Source organism: Colletotrichum gloeosporioides (assembly GCF_011800055.1).
Source record: "Colletotrichum gloeosporioides strain Lc1 chromosome Unknown consensus_77, whole genome shotgun sequence".
Classification (NCBI taxonomy): Eukaryota; Fungi; Ascomycota; class Sordariomycetes; order Glomerellales; family Glomerellaceae; genus Colletotrichum; species Colletotrichum gloeosporioides.
Window position 1 is genome coordinate 72,315 of NW_025544722.1, and position 18,929 is coordinate 91,243.

General features: G+C 55.1%; 8 protein-coding genes across 8 annotated transcripts; 3 read left to right on the plus strand and 5 right to left on the minus strand.

Moving 5' to 3' along the window:
• Positions 1-244: 244 nt before the first annotated feature.
• GCG54_00007727 (uncharacterized protein) lies at positions 245-2,626 on the minus strand (the record flags this gene model as incomplete). Its single annotated transcript, XM_045407705.1, has 1 exon — positions 245-2,626. One exon carries the CDS (start codon positions 2,624-2,626, stop codon positions 245-247), a length of 2,382 nt encoding a protein of 793 aa, XP_045259440.1.
• A 1,377-nt stretch (positions 2,627-4,003) lies between these two features.
• Positions 4,004-5,418, plus strand: GCG54_00007728 (putative metallocarboxypeptidase A; the record flags this gene model as incomplete). The annotated part of the gene is made up of 2 exons (XM_045407706.1): positions 4,004-4,576; positions 4,630-5,418. 2 exons carry the CDS (start codon positions 4,004-4,006, stop codon positions 5,416-5,418), a joined length of 1,362 nt encoding a protein of 453 aa, XP_045259441.1.
• A 274-nt stretch (positions 5,419-5,692) lies between these two features.
• On the minus strand, positions 5,693-8,200 carry GCG54_00007729 (uncharacterized protein; the record flags this gene model as incomplete). The annotated part of the gene is made up of 1 exon (XM_045407707.1): positions 5,693-8,200. The coding sequence occupies one exon, from the start codon at positions 8,198-8,200 to the stop codon at positions 5,693-5,695; it is 2,508 nt and encodes an 835-aa protein (XP_045259442.1).
• A 378-nt stretch (positions 8,201-8,578) lies between these two features.
• Positions 8,579-9,499, minus strand: GCG54_00007730 (Glutathione S-transferase 1; the record flags this gene model as incomplete). The annotated part of the gene is made up of 3 exons (XM_045407708.1): positions 8,579-8,964; positions 9,031-9,416; positions 9,465-9,499. The coding sequence occupies 3 exons, from the start codon at positions 9,497-9,499 to the stop codon at positions 8,579-8,581; spliced, it is 807 nt and encodes a 268-aa protein (XP_045259443.1).
• Positions 9,500-10,710: 1,211 nt separating this feature from the next.
• On the plus strand, positions 10,711-11,192 carry GCG54_00007731 (uncharacterized protein; the record flags this gene model as incomplete). Its single annotated transcript, XM_045407709.1, has 4 exons — positions 10,711-10,735; positions 10,795-10,830; positions 10,937-11,052; positions 11,139-11,192. 4 exons carry the CDS (start codon positions 10,711-10,713, stop codon positions 11,190-11,192), a joined length of 231 nt encoding a protein of 76 aa, XP_045259444.1.
• An 876-nt stretch (positions 11,193-12,068) lies between these two features.
• Positions 12,069-12,921, minus strand: GCG54_00007732 (uncharacterized protein; the record flags this gene model as incomplete). Its single annotated transcript, XM_045407710.1, has 2 exons — positions 12,069-12,777; positions 12,848-12,921. 2 exons carry the CDS (start codon positions 12,919-12,921, stop codon positions 12,069-12,071), a joined length of 783 nt encoding a protein of 260 aa, XP_045259445.1.
• A 674-nt stretch (positions 12,922-13,595) lies between these two features.
• Positions 13,596-14,701, plus strand: GCG54_00007733 (Pre-mRNA-splicing factor 18; the record flags this gene model as incomplete). The annotated part of the gene is made up of 2 exons (XM_045407711.1): positions 13,596-14,315; positions 14,378-14,701. 2 exons carry the CDS (start codon positions 13,596-13,598, stop codon positions 14,699-14,701), a joined length of 1,044 nt encoding a protein of 347 aa, XP_045259446.1.
• Positions 14,702-16,363: 1,662 nt separating this feature from the next.
• On the minus strand, positions 16,364-18,300 carry GCG54_00007734 (COP9 signalosome complex subunit 1; the record flags this gene model as incomplete). Its single annotated transcript, XM_045407712.1, has 5 exons — positions 16,364-16,603; positions 16,666-17,427; positions 17,486-17,766; positions 17,987-18,031; positions 18,216-18,300. 5 exons carry the CDS (start codon positions 18,298-18,300, stop codon positions 16,364-16,366), a joined length of 1,413 nt encoding a protein of 470 aa, XP_045259447.1.
• Positions 18,301-18,929: the final 629 nt, after the last annotated feature.

Genomic DNA, 18,929 nt, shown 5'->3' on the forward strand with positions numbered 1-18,929 from the left:
CGATATAGAGATATGATTACAGACCAAGAGCGGTTCATTACGGGCGTCAACACCAACGGGCAAACAAGCTTCTTCATGCACAGGCTGCCCGCCCTCCACTTCCCCTACGTTCCCCTAACCCCCCCGTTCCTGTTTCGGCCCTCGTTCCGATCTGATCGGTAGGAGCCTATAAAGAGCGTCTGAGGTTTTAGGCGTTCTCCCGCCGCCATTATTCAGGGACGCAACCACCAAAGTCTCTTCTTACTCAGACTGCTGTCGCGACCGAAGCGGCTACAGGGGCCGTTGTAGGTTCGGTGGCTGCCGGTTTCGCTTCCTGAGTCTGAGGTTGGGCTGGCGCCTGGGCCACGGCCTGCGGCGCTTGCGGCGTCTGCGGTGCGGACGGAGACGGGGCTGGAACCGTTTGCTTCTCCGCCACCGTTTCCGGCTGTTCCTTCCCCCCTTCTTGTGGGGGCGAGGCGGTCTTGTCCTCTTTGCCTTCTTGCTTTTCGGAGGGTGCCCCGATGGTGACGTCCACCTCCATCTCCTTTGGCTTGGGCTTGGGTTTGCCGTCACCCTTTAGGAACCTCTCCGGAACACCACGAGCTGCGTAGGTACAACTGCCGACCCAGGCGCCGAGCAGACTGCTCCATTTGTACTCACCACGACGGAGTCTTTGAATCTCCCGGTAGGCACGAACGTCATAATAAGGTAGGCCCGTATCAGGGTCCCGGTAGCGAGCAGGGTGAGCCGTGATGACGCAGACTGGGCGATGGGCGGGCTTCGCAAGGCGGTCCATCCTCCGTCCGAACAGAATCTGCGTCTGGGTTGTCTTATCCTTGATCAGGTCTTCATCAAAGTTGCGGAGGATGAATGCGCTGCGAGCGACCTCGCTTGGTGGTTGCTCTTCGGGCTTTGGGGGATCTGCAGGCGGCGGCGGTGGTGACGGAGCTACAACGGGAGGTTTTGGGGGAGCTCGAGGTTGAGTCGGTTGAAGGGGTGCCTGTGGCGGAGGTGGCGGTCTCGCCGTTGGAGGTGGAGGCGGAGCGGGCATGGAGAGAGGAGATCGATGTTGTGACGTGTTGGGCGGCGCGAGAACGTTGGATTTAGGTTGTGAGTTGTGGTGTCCAAGGTGTATGCCTCCCAGGGGCGGCGCGAGGACTGGTGGTGCCAGGATTGGAGCCGCAAGGACCGAAGTCTTTGGCGGAGGAGGTATTGGCGGAGGAGCCATTAACGGTGCGCTCATTGATGGTGGAGGTGATGTTGATGGTGGTGCCATGAGTCTTGGCTCATTTTCAGGTTGTGGGGGTGCAGGTGAGATTGTTGCCGGTGGTGGAATTGTAGGTGTCAGAGATGGAGGTGCTGCCAGAGATGGAGGCGCACACGAAGGAGAGGCTAATGAAGGCGGTACCATAGACGGAGGTGCCATGACGCTGGGTCGGTCTTCTTTTTTGATGGCTGGAGTTGCCTCCGCCGGTGTTGCTGGAGATGGCGTGGGTGGCGATGGTGCCTTCGTGGTACCATTTGTCTGAGGCGCGTCACCAGTTGTCGATACTGATGGCGCTGATGGAGCTTCAGGTTTCGACTCCCCTTGTCCGTCTGCCGGCTTCGAAGGCGTAGTCTCGGGCCCAGGCGTAGGAGTCGCAGTGGATGTTGGTCCATCTCCCTTCTTCTCCTCCGCCTTCTCGCCTGCCTTCGCGTCCTTTTCCTTGCCTTTGCCCTTCTCTGGCTTTTCCTTCTTCTCCCGCTTCTTCCGCACAGGTTTCTCTTCTTCCGCGACCCTGCCAACATGCTTCAAATGATGCTCCCATTCGCCCAGGCCACTCCAGTACGTCACGACAGGTCCCTTGAGCGTGCGATTCTGCAGCGCTGCAATCTTGGCCAGCCGCTCCTCCTCACGAGCCTTCTCCGCTTCTTCCCATCTGTTCAGAGACTTGGAGTTCCGTTTTTCCACAATGGCGGCTTCAGCGAGTCGCTCTGCTTGTGTCATCGGGGGCTTCTTTGATTCCGCAAGCCTCTGGGCCTTCTTTTCCATTGCTTTCGCCTGCTTCAAGCGCTTCGCTTCTCGTTCCTTCATCTGTTGATGCAGCTGCTCCTTGCTGAGCACTGTTGTCTGTCGGGACGAGGCACGGACGGGCATGTCGGCAGGCGACGGTAGCCAACTTGATCGTTCTGATTTCTTTTTGGGCCGTGGAGCTGGCGCAGTATTCTGATTTGCATCGATGCGAACCTTCTTCCTGAACTTGGCCGGTATGACTTCCTGGGCTTTTCGCTTCCGCGCCGCAGCCTTCTTCTCCCTGGCCTGCTTTTCAAGCTCCTTTTCTCCTTCCATATCGTCCGCTTGGTTCTGCTCGTCTTCGTCGTCGGATGACGAGTCCATCTGTACGTCGGAACCGCCATCGTCGACATCGGTGAAGCCCTCGTCGTTGTCGTCTTCGGCAAACAGGAGCTCGAGATCGGAGTCGGGTTCTTCATTGGCCAGCATCGACTTCATTCGGTTGCCGGCTGTGGAACGTTTTGCACGGCCGGTTGCAAGCCATTCGACCGTTGTCGGCGTGGCTGCCGATGGGATTTCATTTTCGCTGTCGCTGCCGCTTCCAGAGTCGGAAGATTCGTCGCGCGACGAAGGTTTGGAGCTCTCGGTAGCCATCGCGTCGGTCGGTATCGATATTTCGGTTGTGATTTCTAGCCCATTTCGCAGTGCGATTATTCCGCGACAGAAAAGTCGCTCGTAGGTCGTAGAGCTGGCGTTTGGCGACAATAATTCGATGTTTTTGCTAGGAAACACTCGTGTTGAAAAAATAGACGACGCGTCGAAGTTGGAGAGAAAAAAAAAATTATAGAAAGTGGCGGCTGTCACAGGCACCTGTGACGTCGGACCATCTGTACTTACTGCAGCTTCAAGGGACGCTCAGGTAAACTGTAAGGTGAATTGGGGTTGGCGTTTGGGGTCCAAACCGGTCGACGCCGAGCAGCCTAGTGGAGCCTTTAGGGGGCGCACGCCGGAGCATAGGTCCGATTCTAAGTAGGATGAACTCCAGCTAAGGTGTGCTCAATCATTCACCCGCACGCCCGACTAGCACAGAATCTGAAATCCTTTTGCATGAAATCCCGCTGCTTGTTGTTTTTCCTATGAGGAATCTGAGATAGAGCTTTGCGGATTCGAAGGCCGGATTTAGGCTGGTCCAGAAAAGGCGGCCAATATTCACACAACACTCCTACTGCTTGGTACAATTACACATACGGAGTTCTAGCTCACTAATGTTCCCCGGATATTTGGTGGGCTATATAACTTAGTAATGAACGAGTCACTTTGGCTGCCAAAGAACACTACCTTACCTAGGTAGACACAATGCTGCTCGAACCGGCTCCGTGTGACATCCGGATGTGTCGGGTACGAATACGGAAGAGAACCGAAAAGTGGATCCCGTTAAGAGCCGGGCTCGCCGGGACTATTCCGGAGCAGGCCTTGCGAGTGCGTGATCGCCAGCATATAAATCCTAATTCTTGGCCAAAAGTCCAAAACCGCCGAATGACTCACGTAAGTTGACATGCTGGCAGTGCGCCAGATCCAAGTAACCCTATGCTTCTTCCGCATCCGCAGACGGAAGGTTCAACTAAAGTGGCCGGTTATCCTCGATGCCAAGCAAACGTAATGTGGAAGTTGGAGTCGCCTTAGACCCCGAAATGCTTCGCACCTACTTTTCTGGGAGTAGCTCTGCATTTCCATGCAACACCACGGCGAACCTATACAGGCTACCTCCATCAAATAGTAGACCATTTCACGAAAGAAATATCAGAATGCTACCAAGCAAAGGCTTTCCAGAACGTCATCCAAGCACCCTGGTCTTGGCTTGCATGTTATCAAGAGTGAACCCCTCACTTTGCCCCTGTTGAGTTTATTGAGCCAAGAGGAAGCCCATTAAACTTGCGCGTATAAAGTCTCCTTGGTTCAAATGTTATTTCCAGGCCAGTATGCGATGCCATTCCGAGCAACACTAGCAGTCGGGCCAAGCTCAAAGTCATCATGAAGCTCGCCAATTGCCTGGCGATCTTGTCACCACTCGTCGCAGCTTCTGCTGTGAAAATCACCGGTAGCAACGCCCCGCGAGACGCAAAAGTCAATTACGATGGCTACCATGTATACCGGGTCTCAACCGCCAATGCCCCCAGCGACCTCCAATCCCGTTTAGTGTCATTTCCTTCAATTGACTTGAAAGACTTCATTGAGGTCGCGGTTCCGCCAAATGATATCGGCGGCTTCGAGGCTTTGAGACTTGATGCCCAACTTCTGAGCAACGACTTGGGCAACCAGATTAGGGAAGAATCTCGAGTCATTAGCTCTACCCCATTGACGAAACGGGGCGGCTTGCCAAGTCTAAGCTGGTTCGATTCCTACCACTCATATGATGACCACGTACAATATTGGAAGGATCTTCATGCTGCGTTCCCAAACAACTCGCAGTGGCTGGACATTGGATCTTCGTACGAAGGTCGCAACATCTTTGGGCTGAAGCTTTGGGGTGGAAAACCGGCAGAGAACAAACCCATTGTCCTTTGGCACGGTACCGTTCACGCCAGAGAATGGATCACAACCATGGTAAGTAGCGTTTCCAATGAGATGACGTCGTATGTACTAACATCTTGATGCAGACCGTCGAATACCTGACTTACCAGCTCATCGAAGGCTATCGGTCGGGGAACAAGAACGTCACAGCATTCTTCGACGCTTACGACTTCTACATCGTGCCCTTCCACAATCCAGACGGCAAGAATTCCCCGTCCCGTCCCACTCGTGCTCCTCAATCCACTAACTTCCATCAAGGCTTCGTATATACGCAAACGACAGATCGTCTCTGGCGGAAGAACCGCCAACCACGCTCCAACGTAACCTGTATCGGCACTGACGGCAATCGTAACTGGGACTTTCAGTGGAACTACCCCCTCGAGGACGGCAGCGTTTCCTCAGATCCCTGCAGCCAGACTTTCCGAGGCCTCAGCCCAGGTGATACGACCGAGAACGTCGTTCTCTCCGCTCTCTCCCGCAAGCTAGCCGCCACGCCGGGAGGCATTCGGCTCTTCATTGACTGGCACAGCTACTCGCAACTCATCCTCCTGCCTTGGGGGTTCTCCTGCGCGCCGGATGTCCTCCCCAAAAACCTACAGGCACAGCGTGATGTTGGCGGCGGTTACGCTGCTGCTATTAATGCTACGAGTGGCGAGGAGTATCAGGTCGGGCCTTCATGTGAGATCTTGTACTACTCCACTGGTTCTGCGAGGGATTTCCATCATGGCGCGCTGAATGCGACGTATTCTTGGAGCGTTGAGTTGAGGCCTAAAACCAGTGGTGCCGGTGGTTTTGTGCTGCCTCCGGAGTTGATTCGGCCGACGGTCAAGGAGCACTGGGAGGGGATTAAGTATGTTCTCCGTGCTGTTGGCTAGATTCTATCTCGGAGCATGAGAGCATATTGGAGGTTTCGGGCCGCAACTTGGGCACTGTCATGAATAGATTCCTCCGCAAAGTGTTGCCGCCGTGGTTGACACTTGGAGGTTGTTTGAGTCACCAGCCGGTGAGCATATATGGAGCTTGCGATCAGACCATGATTCGGGGAAACCATATTCAACAGAAGCTGCAAATGAAGAGGCATGGGTTTTAGTATTCTAACGTGTTGTACAACAGTCTCTTCGACATCGTACAAGGGGAGGGCCACCTCCACTAATTGTGCACCACCTCTGCGTTGTGATCAATCAAGTCGTAGTCCCTTGCCACAGCCCAGAAAGCATGCCTCCAGTACCGACTTTCTCGGTCAGCAGCCTCCGGACGGGGCTGTCGCCGTACGGTGCCCACGAGCTTCTTAGCGGCGTCCCAGTCCTTGCGGTGAAGCAGTGACCGGAGCAAGGGCTCCAGCAGCGGCAGGCCGGGCCAGATACCCCAGTCGTCGAGGTCGTACACAATCTCGAGAGCGCCGTCGAGATCGTCTGCGCGGTGGTAGTACTTGATGACGGTCTCCCAGAAGACGCGGTCCGTCAGAGCGCGTGCGCGGGACCGGCGGTCGTCAACGAGAGCACGAACGGTGTCGAGGTCGGGCTGATGGTCGATGAAGTACTCGACGAGCATGGTGCAGATCTCGGTGGAGGGCTGCTGGCCGGTGGCGCGCAGGTGAGCGAGGATGGCTGTGATGGACGACCGCGCGACGTCGCCCTGTCTGATGAGAGAATGTATCATCTTGGCGTACGTCTCCTGATTCGGGTCGATACCGCAGGCCTCCATTTCCCTGAAGACATTCCCAATAGTGGCTTTCTGCTCCTCGGGCGACTGCTGGGATATGTCGGCGAAGGCGGTGTCCATGATGATAGTGAAAGTGGCGCCGTCTGGCTTGACACCCGCCGCCTTCATGCTGACTAGTATTCTGTCCGCTTCCTCGTGTTTACCTTGCTTCAACATGCTGGAGAGAAGCATGTTGAAGGTGTAAATGTCTGGCTGCAGGCCCCTCTCAGAAGCCCACTCCAAGACCTTCTTCACGCCGTCCATGCGGTTTCGCCACAGAAGCCCGGATATGGCCGCATTTACGTTCGACATGGCAGGTTTAAGAGCCTGGTCCTCTCTTCCGTTCTTTACTGCCTCTTGCCACGCTCTATCCATCTGGGTGAGCGCTCTGATGCCATCCCATCCTGCTCCAAGCCCGCCAAGCGCAGATATCCTACTTGACCAAATCTGATGGTCCAGTTTCAGCCCAGCTGCCGTGATAGACTCCCACATGTGTTCGATAGGCTCGATTCGCTTTGCCAGCTTCCAGCCCTCCATCATAGAGGTGTATGTCCTGATTGTTGGCTCGAGGCCGATGGCCTTCATGTATTCTAAAACCTCGGAGATGACCTGCGTGTATATCGCCTTCTCATAACGAGATTTGTGGCAGGCAATGTGCAATATGTAATCAAACAGCTCAGGACATCTACGGAGTTTGCCCGCCCGACTTGCATCATTAGGTGGCTTGATAAGATCTCTCCAAGCCTGCTGCACGGCTGCATGGTCGTTTCCACGGTACGCCATGTTGAAGCGTTTGTGCCACAGTGCGTAGGCGAATTTGCCATGTTTTGGGGTCCAGCCGTCTGGCGCAGCAGTGGCGGACTCACTCAAAACGTTGGGAGCCGCTTGAATGACCCGCCAGTCTGCCCTTGGTTCAACAAACTGCCACAGCCTGGGTTGCGCCTCAAATAGAGGGCGAAGTTTTTCGCGGTCGAAACGCTTGATAATAGGTTCCAACGCTTCGAGGAGAGGCGCCGCATCTTCCCTCGCTTTTGTGTGTTCATACGCAGGGTCTGAAAGCAGGACATACGTAGTCACTAACGCAGTGTCCAATCCGACCACATTGGCTGCTACGGAATGCAGTAGCAGCCTGAAGAGTTTCACCGGCTGGTCGCTGCTGCGCAAGTCCGGTCTCGAGGTGAGCCAGAATTTCGGCTCGGATCCGAGACCGCTGTCCACTCGCCGCAACGCAGTAAAATGCTTCCAGAAATCGACAAGATCCTGTAGTAACCTCTCTTCCACAGTTGCAGACTCCATATTGGCGGTATCTTTTGCTTCGGGAAGCGTTGGCAAGATTGCATTAAGGAATGTGTTAATGAACTGCAAACGCGACTGAGGCTTCACATTTCCGAAATCAGACATGAGTCGGCAGAGATCTGTCAGGCTCGGAAGTTCTTTCGCATGCGTATTGACGAGTTTGAAGTCTATAAGTTGTCGCAATGCTTGCGCAGCTTCCATCAAGATAGGTTGTGGTGCCTTCGAGTTTCGCAAACTTGGCAAGACCTCTGTCTTCAGCATAACGAAGTTCCTCGCTGCGATTTCGAAAGTGATATTCTTCCTCAAATTCGAGTTCAGGACAGTATCGAGTGTTTTGGCAAGCCGGGCCAGCTTCTCCAAGGCGTACGGCGTCTCCTGCGCCACGGCTTCTTCGCCCTTGCTCTTGTTGATGGCGCTTTCGAACAAGTCCAGCGCTCGCTTCTTCGCATCGGCGTCGTTCTTTGATCTTCTTGATCGGGCCTTGTTTGGAGAAGCCTCAGAGGCCTCGGCCCGCGGTGGCTGCGCTGTAGTGTCGGAGGGTTGCTCGGCAGTGACGGAGGGGAAACTTGCTGTCGAGTTTGGGCGTGTGGTGCTGGCAGCGATCGCGCCGGCCAGAAGCCTGGTCCGGCAGCGAGCGCATACCGTCCTCGAAGCCAGCATGGCGTCTGGCAATCGGGCGAGCAACCGTATGACGTGGGTTTGGAGGCTTGCGTTGAGCTGCAAGTTGGTGGTTTTCGATAAATTTTCCAGGACGAAAGGTCGGGGCACGGAAGGATGCACGCCGATTTGGTGACCAATACCCCTGTCCATTGGCTGTAGCGCTAAGACGTACCTATCCGAGAGAGCTTGGGCCCAGGCTCGCTTCTCACACTTTCACGAAAGCTGTTAAGCTTCAGATCACCAGATCAAGTGACGTTTTTATTTGGTGGTTACGTAGCAATGTTACGACTGGAGCTTTACTGACAGGAAAGGAAAAAAATAAAACAAATGCAAAGTGGTATATGTTCTCCGCCCACCAGTGTCCCAACCCCATACCCCTTAGAATCGAGAGATTGTGGCCTCGAACTTGCCATCAATCTCGCGGATCTTCTGAGCAGATCGTTCATACCCGGGCTCCTTCTTGAGTCGCTCAATATACGCAAATACCTTGGGGTAAGTTTTCTTGGCTGAACCTCCTGGCCAATTTCCAAATCCGTCGAGCCTGCCCTCAGCAGCGATGAGCGCAAAGCTGAGCAGGATATCGGCAGCCGTCAAGTTGGGACCGCAAATGTACTTGTCTCCTCCACCTGGAGCAGTTGCAAGATGCTCCTCAATCATGGACAGATGCTTCTTGGCGTTGGGGAAGATCATCATGCTGAAGATCCTGTTTGCGACCACCGAAGTGATGGGCCGGACGATGAAGGGGACATTGTCCGATTTGAGGGCTGACGAGGCGTGTTAGTTGCGAGATCCAACAAGATGCTCAATTGAAGCATGAGAGGTAGACCAACCTGAGATGACCAGAGACAAGGTAAAGACTGGAAGCAGACTTCCTTCAACGTAGTGCAGATAATACTGGCATCTCGTCCACTCTTCGGTCTCTCCTCCGATTTTGCCTTCTTGGCCGTCCTTCCACTTCTTGGGGATAAGACCGGAGTCTTTGCCAAAGTGATCACACAGGTACTGCGTCATGTAACCGCTCTCTGCCAGCTTGATTGACTCTCCAGAGCCACCTGGGAAGATCTCGATGACTGGAGACTTGCCGAGGGGATGAACCTTGGCTAGCTCTGGAGGGGCAAGCAGAGTCTGTTTGTTGCGATGGAAGACCTCCACTTCATACTTGATTTTGAGCTCTTCGAGCAGCCAAAGGATATTCTGGGCTCTGGACTGCTCCAGCCTAGTTCCATGTGAGGGTCTGTCGAGACTGTGCTTCACGGAGACTTACCAGTAGAGCTTCACCTTGGGTTCTTCTGTTGCCATCCTGTTGATATTTCGCTTGGAATGTGGTATTGCGTCTTATCGTTTCCGGTGTTAATGGACGTAGCTGGAATATCTCGAGGCAATGGCCGGACCTTTTTGCAATCACAGTAACGTACACGTTAATCGACAAACAAATAAATCACCGAGGTCATGTCCCTCATTTTATACGTCACTAGTACACCGGAAACTCAAGTGTCCGGGCCCCACCGAGTTCACCTTCACCTGCTTCCAAACAAAAACACTTAGACCGTCCTCTGTCGCAGCAGCGCATTCTGAGCAACACCAGATGAGGACCCCACATTTTAGGCTTACCTCGGCACAAATGCATCGGTCGACATCCCAATCAAGTGCCCAGTTCATGATCATCGGAGAGACTGCGTCCTTGGAGGAACTCTTGGCTCCGACTGCAATTTCCTCTGGTCAATGATCTCACACCTTAGCGTCGTAATGATTAGAATATCGGGGGGTCAAATCGAGCAGAAAGCATTGCCCTCAATGCTGCGAGTATGGAGCAAAGATCAGGGAGTAAATATTACAAGCACTGGGTAATCTTCGTTGAAACCCGAGTGCGAGGTACTTTGCGACTGCAGCACAACTCAATTGAATGCTGGGAGAAACAATCAAAGTTCAGACGACAACTTCAAAAGTAGCGGCGAAACCACACACGGAGAGAGCGGAATATGCGGGATGAAGTTGAGGAAAAACAGCAAAAAGGAAATGCGTCAACGACAAGATTCGAACTTGCGCGACCGAAGCCACTGCCTGTGTTATTTTCCAGCGGAAGCTAGATGTAATAGCAGGGCAGCCCATTAACCACTCTGGCACGTTGACTGGGTGTGATTATGTAAACAAGTGCAGTTGCAATTAGAAAAAGCCTGCGACGGGCTCGACAAGTCCAGTAGACAGTGTGTATTATTAAATTGAACTGTGAGAGCGCTACGAAGAGCACGTCTTTGCACAGTGTTACAGTGCAAGGCGTCTGGCTAATACAGCCCGTGTGATTGGTTGTTGCCTGACCCTCAAGGCTGGGGACATCATTACCTAAGCAAGCAACTCCAACGGTCGGCTGAGCATCACGCATCACAACGCTTCAAGCAGCACAAGTCGATGAGCTCTGCCGATTGACCCCGGAAACCCGCAAACTTCGTCGTCCCAACCGAGCCAATTCTACTCCAGGACACAGATTGAGCATCGCTCTGACATCGATCAAGATGGCAGGCGGCGTTGAGCACCACAGTGAGCTAATTCGACCCCCCAAAGATACACCTCGAAGAAATACTAATCCTTGCGAACAGAGCTGGCCCTTGACCCGGCCTTGGTTAAGCTGGGACGTACGTCGAACCCTTCACCCGAGCGATGATGGACGATTGTGAAAATGCGTTCAATTGCGTCGCGAGAGAGGAAGCAATGGAGGTGCTAACCGAGGACGCCGAGCAGACATGCAGAGCAACAGACACATCTTCTTCCGATGGACGCCGAGAACAGCCCGCATTTCCTTCATCTACATTGCCGTTGTCCCCGCGATCATCGGATACATTGGCTACAAGACCGACGTGAGCCCTACTCTCTCCCGAACCCTGCCCAGCGATGAGCACGGTTTGGAATCTTGAAGTGGCACACATTCTGACACAATGAACAGGGTCTCTGGGATCTGCGTGCGAAGCGCAAGGGCGACCTCGTCTACGAGCGATAGATTGACTTGGTACTATGGAGCTGTGGTCGTACATAAGCCTGGAGATCCACGCTGGAACGGAAGAAATAAATGAAAAACAATTCAAGTTTCCATTTGTTCGAAGCAACGCCTCACACATTTGCCGTGTTTGAACCATGTTCTGATTGATATGTCCTGATGATGTACGGGTGCTAACGACCCTAATGAAAACAATTGGTATCCCTTTTGACAACATTTACGCCGTGCCGATTGCGAAGCGACCGCAATCGTTCCCTTGGTCGTGATCCGAAGCCCCCTTTCTGCTTCCTTGCCTCCGACATATTTGGCGAAGCTTGCTCGTCTTTCAAACCCTCTCGAGTTGATGGCATGTCCCGACAGAGCCATAGATGTACACTACTTCGGTGATGCACTCTCAGCATTGAATCCCGTCTTGCCCTGAATGTGCCTACTGGGGCTTTGACAAACCCATCGATGGCCCCTGATCATCGTCGTCTCCCATAGTTCGTAACCTTTCATGCTGCTTCTATGCCGGAAGCTATCTAGGAAACCCGCCTGGGCGTCAAGCTTCGTCCCCAACGTCTTCTCGGAGCTCAATGAAGAGCCTGGATCGGTCATATGATGCAGTTTTCCATCCGTCGCTTATGTCTTCCAAGTCTGGACGAATTGGGCCTTCACATCCCGAAGATGGCTACCCGATCGCGCGGTCCCCTGTAATTATCAGGCCGACAACCACGGAGCGGCGTATAGCTTCCGAAGCCTACCTCGTTGACCAAAGTCTGTAGAACCCATTTCAGAACGAGTGAAGCCGACACTGTCGTTTCCAGTGTAAGGCAAAGTCGATGAAGACCCGGAAAGCCAGGAACTCCTCGGGTCGCAACTGAACGAGATTGCGCCAAATCACCATCTGTCGCCCCTTTCTCCCCGCCTCCCTCTTCCCCAAGACCGGTCAGGGGCCTCATCAGGGAGCCTCTCACCTCTCCTCCACTCGCCCTCAGGGAAACCGCCGTCTCCAAACCCAGAGCGACGCCGTTCCCTGTCCCGACCCGGGCGTCCTGCAAACCCAGCGTCTCGCCGGTTATTGTGCGGAGGATGCCCAGCCGCAGGACCCCTCGGGCCCGGTGGCCTATCATTCCGTGCCGTTATCGCCGGCGCAACGGAGCCGTCGGCGAGCGGCGGCAAGATGGCGCATGAGACGTAGTCGCCCACCACGAACTTGAATTCCCCAAGCGTCTTGTCCTTCGTCGCTGTCTCCGCGGTTGCTAGCGCGGCAGCTCCCATCATCTCGGTATCTCCATCGTCTCCCTCCGCGCCGTTGGCAGCGGCAAGCAGCGCTGCCGAAGCGCCGTCGCCGCCGAGCACTACGCTCCCCAAGTCTTTCACCATGAACCGTGGTTGTGTCGGGGCGTGATGTGCGCCCGCCGTGGCTGCTGCGTTTCGGGCGTCGGGGTAGATCAATCGGAACGCGAGCCTTGTGCCCACGGACGGGCTTGGGAGGAGGGAGGGATCTTCCGCAGCTACTTGCTCCGCCAGCTCGGTGAGGGTGCTGCTGGGCCAGGTGTAGAGCGACAGCGACGGTGGCAGGCTCCTCGATGCGAACTCGTCCGGCCTGAGAAACAATTCATTAGCAAGCTATGTCTACAAGCCCAAAGCGACCGGGTGCCTGAGTCCCACTTTACCTGTGAAATGACCCATTCTTGTAAAAGAGCCGGAGCAAGAATGGGGTAGTCACCTCCCGATCGTATGAAGCCATCACGTCCTTCCTTGGCTCTGGCTTGAGCAAGTGGTTCGGAAGGCGAGGAAGTGTGGTCGGATGGGTGAGATATCACGAAACCAACACCACACACACGACGTCAAATGCAAGCACCTAAGCCTGCAAAACACAGGAAATCGGTGGAGTAAAAGAAAACGCCCGGGAAAAAAAGCTTGACAAGCTCCCCTTGCGACGAACAGGTACAAAGACACGTTTTCGGGGGGTGTCCAGCAGGAAAACGCGGGAACTAGTTTGCGTGTGTGCGTTCCCCCGGACTGGAGTCAAGGTCGTAGGCGAGTGAGGCTGTGCAAGTTAAGCGCGATCTTCCAGAGCTTCCATGCATGGATCGTCCACCACAACTTTTTGCACTGCCTCCCCCAAGGTGTGGGGGAAACACGTAAAAATAAAGCAAAGTAAGCTTTTGCGGAACGTTTTATCCGATTTTTTTCTTTTATCCCATGCCGAGCTGTTCAACGACATCTCATCGACTTTTCATCGACGCGGGCGACGACAAACGGCCATCAAGGGACGGGACTGCCATCGCGACGCAGGCACGAGACAACACACCCTTCTGAGCTGGAACGGACCCACCCCTAGCCAGCACTGGCCACGACGACCGATGAAGTCCCCCTGACGACGAAACCCCAACGATCGATAGACAGCGAACCGCCAACATGGATTTCGCAGCGCTCATGTCAAAGGAGCTGGGCAAGTCCTCAAAGGAGTCCAGCTCGTCGTCAACCTCAAAGTACCTCAAGCGCGCCGACGTCGAAGCGAAGCGGAAGGAGGAGTACCTGGCCGAACAAGCCCGCCTCGAGAAAGAGCGAGAGCAGAAGGCCGCCGCGAAACGCAAGCGGGAGGAGGAGGCGGCGGAGGAGCACAAGATCCGCGAGGAGAAGAGACAACGGCTGGCGGAGGAGTCACGGAAGCGGCGGGAGGAGCAAGAGGAAGAGGAAGAGCGCGCGCGACGGCGCCGGCTCGGGCTCCCTGAGCTCGTCAAGGCTAGCAGCGAGGATGTCTCTGAGATGGAGGACGGCATGGAGGATATAACCGACGAAGAACTCTACACGAAGCTGCGCGATCTGGGCGAGCCGGCGACGCTGTTTGGGGAGAGCCACGCGGCCAGGCTGCGGAGGTACAGGAGGCTCACGACGGTGGTGACCAAGGGCCCGATACCAACGACGCTGCAGCTCGTCGAAGAGAAGGACATGAAGGTCGACGGCACGGTGCCCAAGGACAAGGAGGGCAGGCGATGGCTGTTCAGGCAGCTCGCTTCGTACTTCACGATGGTCCTGACGGAGTACGAAAAGGCGATGGAGCAAGAGCGGCGGGACACCACAGCCAGCAAGACGGCCTACAGCGCGATGGTGCAAAGCCGCGAGAACCTGAAGCCGGTATGTCCACGACCACTCTCGTTTGCCAGCCAACCACTCAATTACTGACACCAACCTCGCAGCTCTTTCGCAAGTTTGAAAAGTACGACCTGGACGACGACCTCCTCGCCCCCATCATCGAGATCGTCCAAGCCGCGCAAGAGCGCCGCTACGTCGACGCGAACGATGGCTACCTCCGCCTGTCCATCGGCAAAGCCGCCTGGCCCATCGGAGTCACCATGGTGGGCATCCACGAGCGCAGTGCCCGCGAGAAGCTGCACGACGGCGAGCGCGGGCACGTCATGGGCGACGAGGTCACCCGCAAGTACCTGCAGAGCATCAAGCGTCTGCTCACCTTTGCGCAGGTCCGCTGGCCGCCCACCGACGTGCGGCAATTGATGGGATGAGCGAATCGAGCCCAATCACCCGATGCACGACGGCGGAAAAAAAGAGGACTGCGTACGACGACTCAGTTTTGCCAAGGTCACCAAGGTTTTTTTGGGGCAGAACTTTTGTGAACTTGTTACAATGCCGAGACCGCCAAAGGAGGAGTCTTTCGAGTGGAGGTAATGCGCCATCAGACAGGGCTACGCACATTCGGCATTTCCCCCTTCGCTCACTCCCCTTACTTCTGCTTCTGCGGGCTCACTTGCGCCATCATCACCATGAAAACTTGTACTTCGATACTGTTTGTAATATTTTGCTCATTGTTTTAGCGGGTGCATTTTAGTCCCGGACGGACAGGCGGGCATCCCACTAGAAGAGGGAAAGGAAGGCGAAAGCGAGGTCGATATGGATATGGAGTTTTGATGGAGACCAAAGCCTTTTTTACCCCCTCCCTACTCTTTTGCCGCGATGGATCGTGGGTAAGGACTGTTGGACTTCCTGATGCAGTCTAGGAACGCGAACCGCGCCCCTCCTACCCTCCAAGGGTCAGTTGGAGACATGCCTCCGAGTTTCCTATACCCTGCATCCCTGACAGTCTTTATGGCCTCTAAGTAAGAAAAATAAAAAAAGACAAAAGATACAGCGGCAGCAGAAGCGACGGCCCCCCCCCCCCAAAAAGCGCCCCATTTTGAAGACTCACCGGCTTTTATTTGCGGTAGATGCGACGGGGAAACAGGGGATGGGGACTATTCTGCCTCGGTGTGATTTCATCGCCCCGGTCATGCTAATGGAGCCTTGCGCCCACTTGAGAATGGAGCCAAGCAGCGATCATCAGGTGTCTGTTCCTCCCAGGCTCTCTCCCCTTCCAACCCACCACCACCCCTACACCTACCGAAAGGTCCCTGGTGGTTCAGGTCCGTTCTCCGTTGAGCGAGAAACGCGAGAAAGAGAGACTTGACAGCACTGTGCAACAGCGTTTGCAGGCATGCGCATGTCGAGATGTGGCACACAACACCGTCTTCGACCGCTAGACCGTTACGAGGAGAAGCGCCGGCTATCGTCCTCTGATCCCGTCGACAGGGTAAGCTTAACTTGGAATTAGGCACGAACAATGCTGGATTCACGTAGTGGACACGGTTCGGGCGAAGCAGAAGCACGCAGTGTCGCATAGAATACGGGCAGCAGTTCATTCCCGATTATTCCCATTGGTGCCACTGTACCCTTTCCCTTGACACATCCCTATGCCTGCTGCGTAAGCCTCAATCTATCGGCCCCGGGGATCCCGCGATCAACACCACCAAATGTTCCTCTGGCCGCTCCACCGTCCAGCTGCGTGAAGCCTACAACCAGTGACCCCGATTCTAGTGGCTAATTGGGTTGTGTCTGGCGCAAAAAGTGCCATGACGTCTGAATGATACCACAGTGTTGCTTAAGTGTTGGCGAGCGTACGTATGCCTCTCTCAGGGGAACCAATGATCCAGCGCCAACCCGCCCGTTCTGCATTGGCATTCAACCAGCCAATTTTTAGGGTTTCTGACTAGGGTGCCCGAGTGGATCGTCAAAAGTGCCCCTCGTTTCTCTGGCTCGGCAGCATTCATCGCCTGCCGATTCGCGTCCGATGCGCGGAGAACTGCTCCAACACTCGGCCGGTACCCTTTTCAGGGCGACGTACATTGTGCAGCTCAGCTCAGCTCGCCGGCGGCCGCCATTGGCCGGTTCGACTGCTCGAACCAGAGTGCATCAACAACCTCATGAGCAGTTCCCTTACGGGGGTTTTTCACCTCCATCTCTGCTGCGATGATACTCATGCGGCGGATCCGCTCGAGAGCGTCCCGCTCGTAGCCATCAATCGTGTCAAGGACCAGCTTTTGCAGGTTGGCTCGGGGGTTCGGAGACACGGCGACCAATGTCTGGCGATTGGCCTGTGCGTTAGCACTGTGCGATTCCGCTTTGGGGTGTTCGAATCCGGGGGCCGCGGACTTACCTTGTCAATTGTGTTGATTCGGGCTTGCAAGGAGCCATTCTTGATCATGCTAACGAGCTCATCGACGAGCGATTGGCCATCAACTGCAAAGGACTCTTCCAAACTGCTGAGGGTGACGCAAGAAAACGGAATGAAGTACTGCACAATACACTTGCTCCGAATCTGAGAGTACAAGGCATTGACGTGCTTCTGGAGATAAATGTCCAGCAGGTAGTCGGCACGGTACGCCTCGAGGATCGCCAGGCATGCCGAGTACCGACCGTTGACGAAGAGAGAGATGGCTTTGCGAATGTGAGGCTCCAGTTCCAAAAAGGTTCTGAAGTTCTGGTTGTCAAGAACGCGGGTCTGCAAGTCTTTCCGGTCCATGGTCGCCAGAGCCAGGAGGCCACCGTACACTGCCACGTCGTTGGGGCTCGCGACGTTGCTGTAGTCCACCCCCTCTTTGCCGGCATCCGTCTGCAAGAAGCTCTTCGCTGCCTCCTCAAACTTGTCCAAACCCATGAGGGCAATCCCCTGGACTATTTTGACGTAGGGTTGGAGCCCCTTTTCGTCATCGCCGTTCTGTACTCCGGTGATCTTGCTCAGGTTGGCAATGACCATGGGCCATTCGCGTCGCTGAAGGGAGACATGAACGAGGTGCTTGCCGACGTCGATGATATGCTTCGATGTGCTCACATCAGGTCGCATTCGACTGTAAGCCTCGCCAGCACTGTTGAGGTCGCCAGTGGCCTCGAAGTGACGGCCCAGATCCTCGTTGCCCATCTGTAGCTTTCTGTCAGTTCCCAGGTTCGTAAGGGCCATATTATCGTTGTGAACAAACCCGAATGCTCTCCTTGATAAGATTCATCTTGTAACCTTTCAGTTCATTTTCAAGGTTGTGGGTCTTGGCCTTGTTGGCCCTGTCGGTATTGTCTACCCATTCTTGATCGAAGACGGCCTCTGGCTCAGAAGGAGCGGCGATGTGAATGTGCTCAAAAGCCTCACGGTATCGTTGGATGTCTTGACCCTGTTTGGCTTCGGCGACTGCAGCTTTCAGGGCGTCGACACAGAGCGGCACGCAAGTCCGGCCGATCAGGAACAGTCGTTCAAAGCGGGTACGGCCTGTGACAGGTGAGAGAAGAGTGAGTAGCGTAGTCCCATATGAGTGGTGGTTCCTGGGGGGAACGGCGGAATTTCTTGGCAGGCGGGGAGACGAGGGCGGAGGCGCGGACGGAGGCTGAGCCAAGGAGGACCCGCGAGGGTATGGACGGGCAACAAGGCGCAGTTTACGAGAAACAAGGTTGAGACGAGGTGCTGGGGTGTGAGAGCAGAGCGTACATACCTGTGTAGTTCTGGATGTACAGATCCAGATCGAGTTTGGGGATGTCTAGAGAGTGACAGCGGGTTAGCAGGCCACGCGTCTTGGCACTGATTTCCTATTTGAGACAAGACAGGGAAAGGGAGGACCGGGGCCCGGCTCGGTGAGGGGGATGGGCACGGTGAAGATGAGTGAGAGGCTTAGCTCGGACGTTGAGCGAGGCTTAGACAACGTAGACAACGGGCGTACGCACCTTTGACAATGACGCCGCCCTGATTTTCCATCTGGGTGAAGAAGGTCAACAGGGAGGTATTGGCGTTGGCGTTGGTGGCAGCCATGATGAGATTGCGATATCGTATCAGCGCTCTGTAAATGACCGTTAGCAGGGGCTGGCAAGGTGTGTATCGGTGACACTAATGAAGGTACGGCAAGGTATGGTGCGGACGTTAGGCCAGTACAGCGCTCTGTACCAGGGGGTGGGGGGCGTGTCGTACCGAGCAAGAGGACTGCGGAGGACGGCAACGAGACCGAGGCGAGGGGGACGAAAGGCACGCCGGCAACGAGGGTAAGGACGGCGAAGAGAGGGCCGGGGATGGGGATGAGAGGTGCGGTGGCCGATGGCACCGATAGCGGTTTAGAGTTGCCCGGGCTAGCAGAGAGAAAGGGGTTGGTGGAAGAGGTGGATGGTCGTGGAATGAGTGGAAGATTGAGGTCGGGTGGAATGAGGGGCTCTATCTCAGGTTGGCCGTTTGAACAGGGACGGGACAGTGACAGTTGGGGAAGGGTAAGGCAGGTAAGGTACGGTACGGATAGGCAGGCCAGGCAGGCGAAGGCGAGGCTAACGCCGACAAGGTACAAGGTGGAAAGGTGGAAGCTCAGAGAAAGGTGGAAGGCCTCACTTACGTCGGTCGACTGCTTAGGCCAGGCAGGAATATGCCGCTCGAATTGCTTCTGCCGCTTCTGTGAC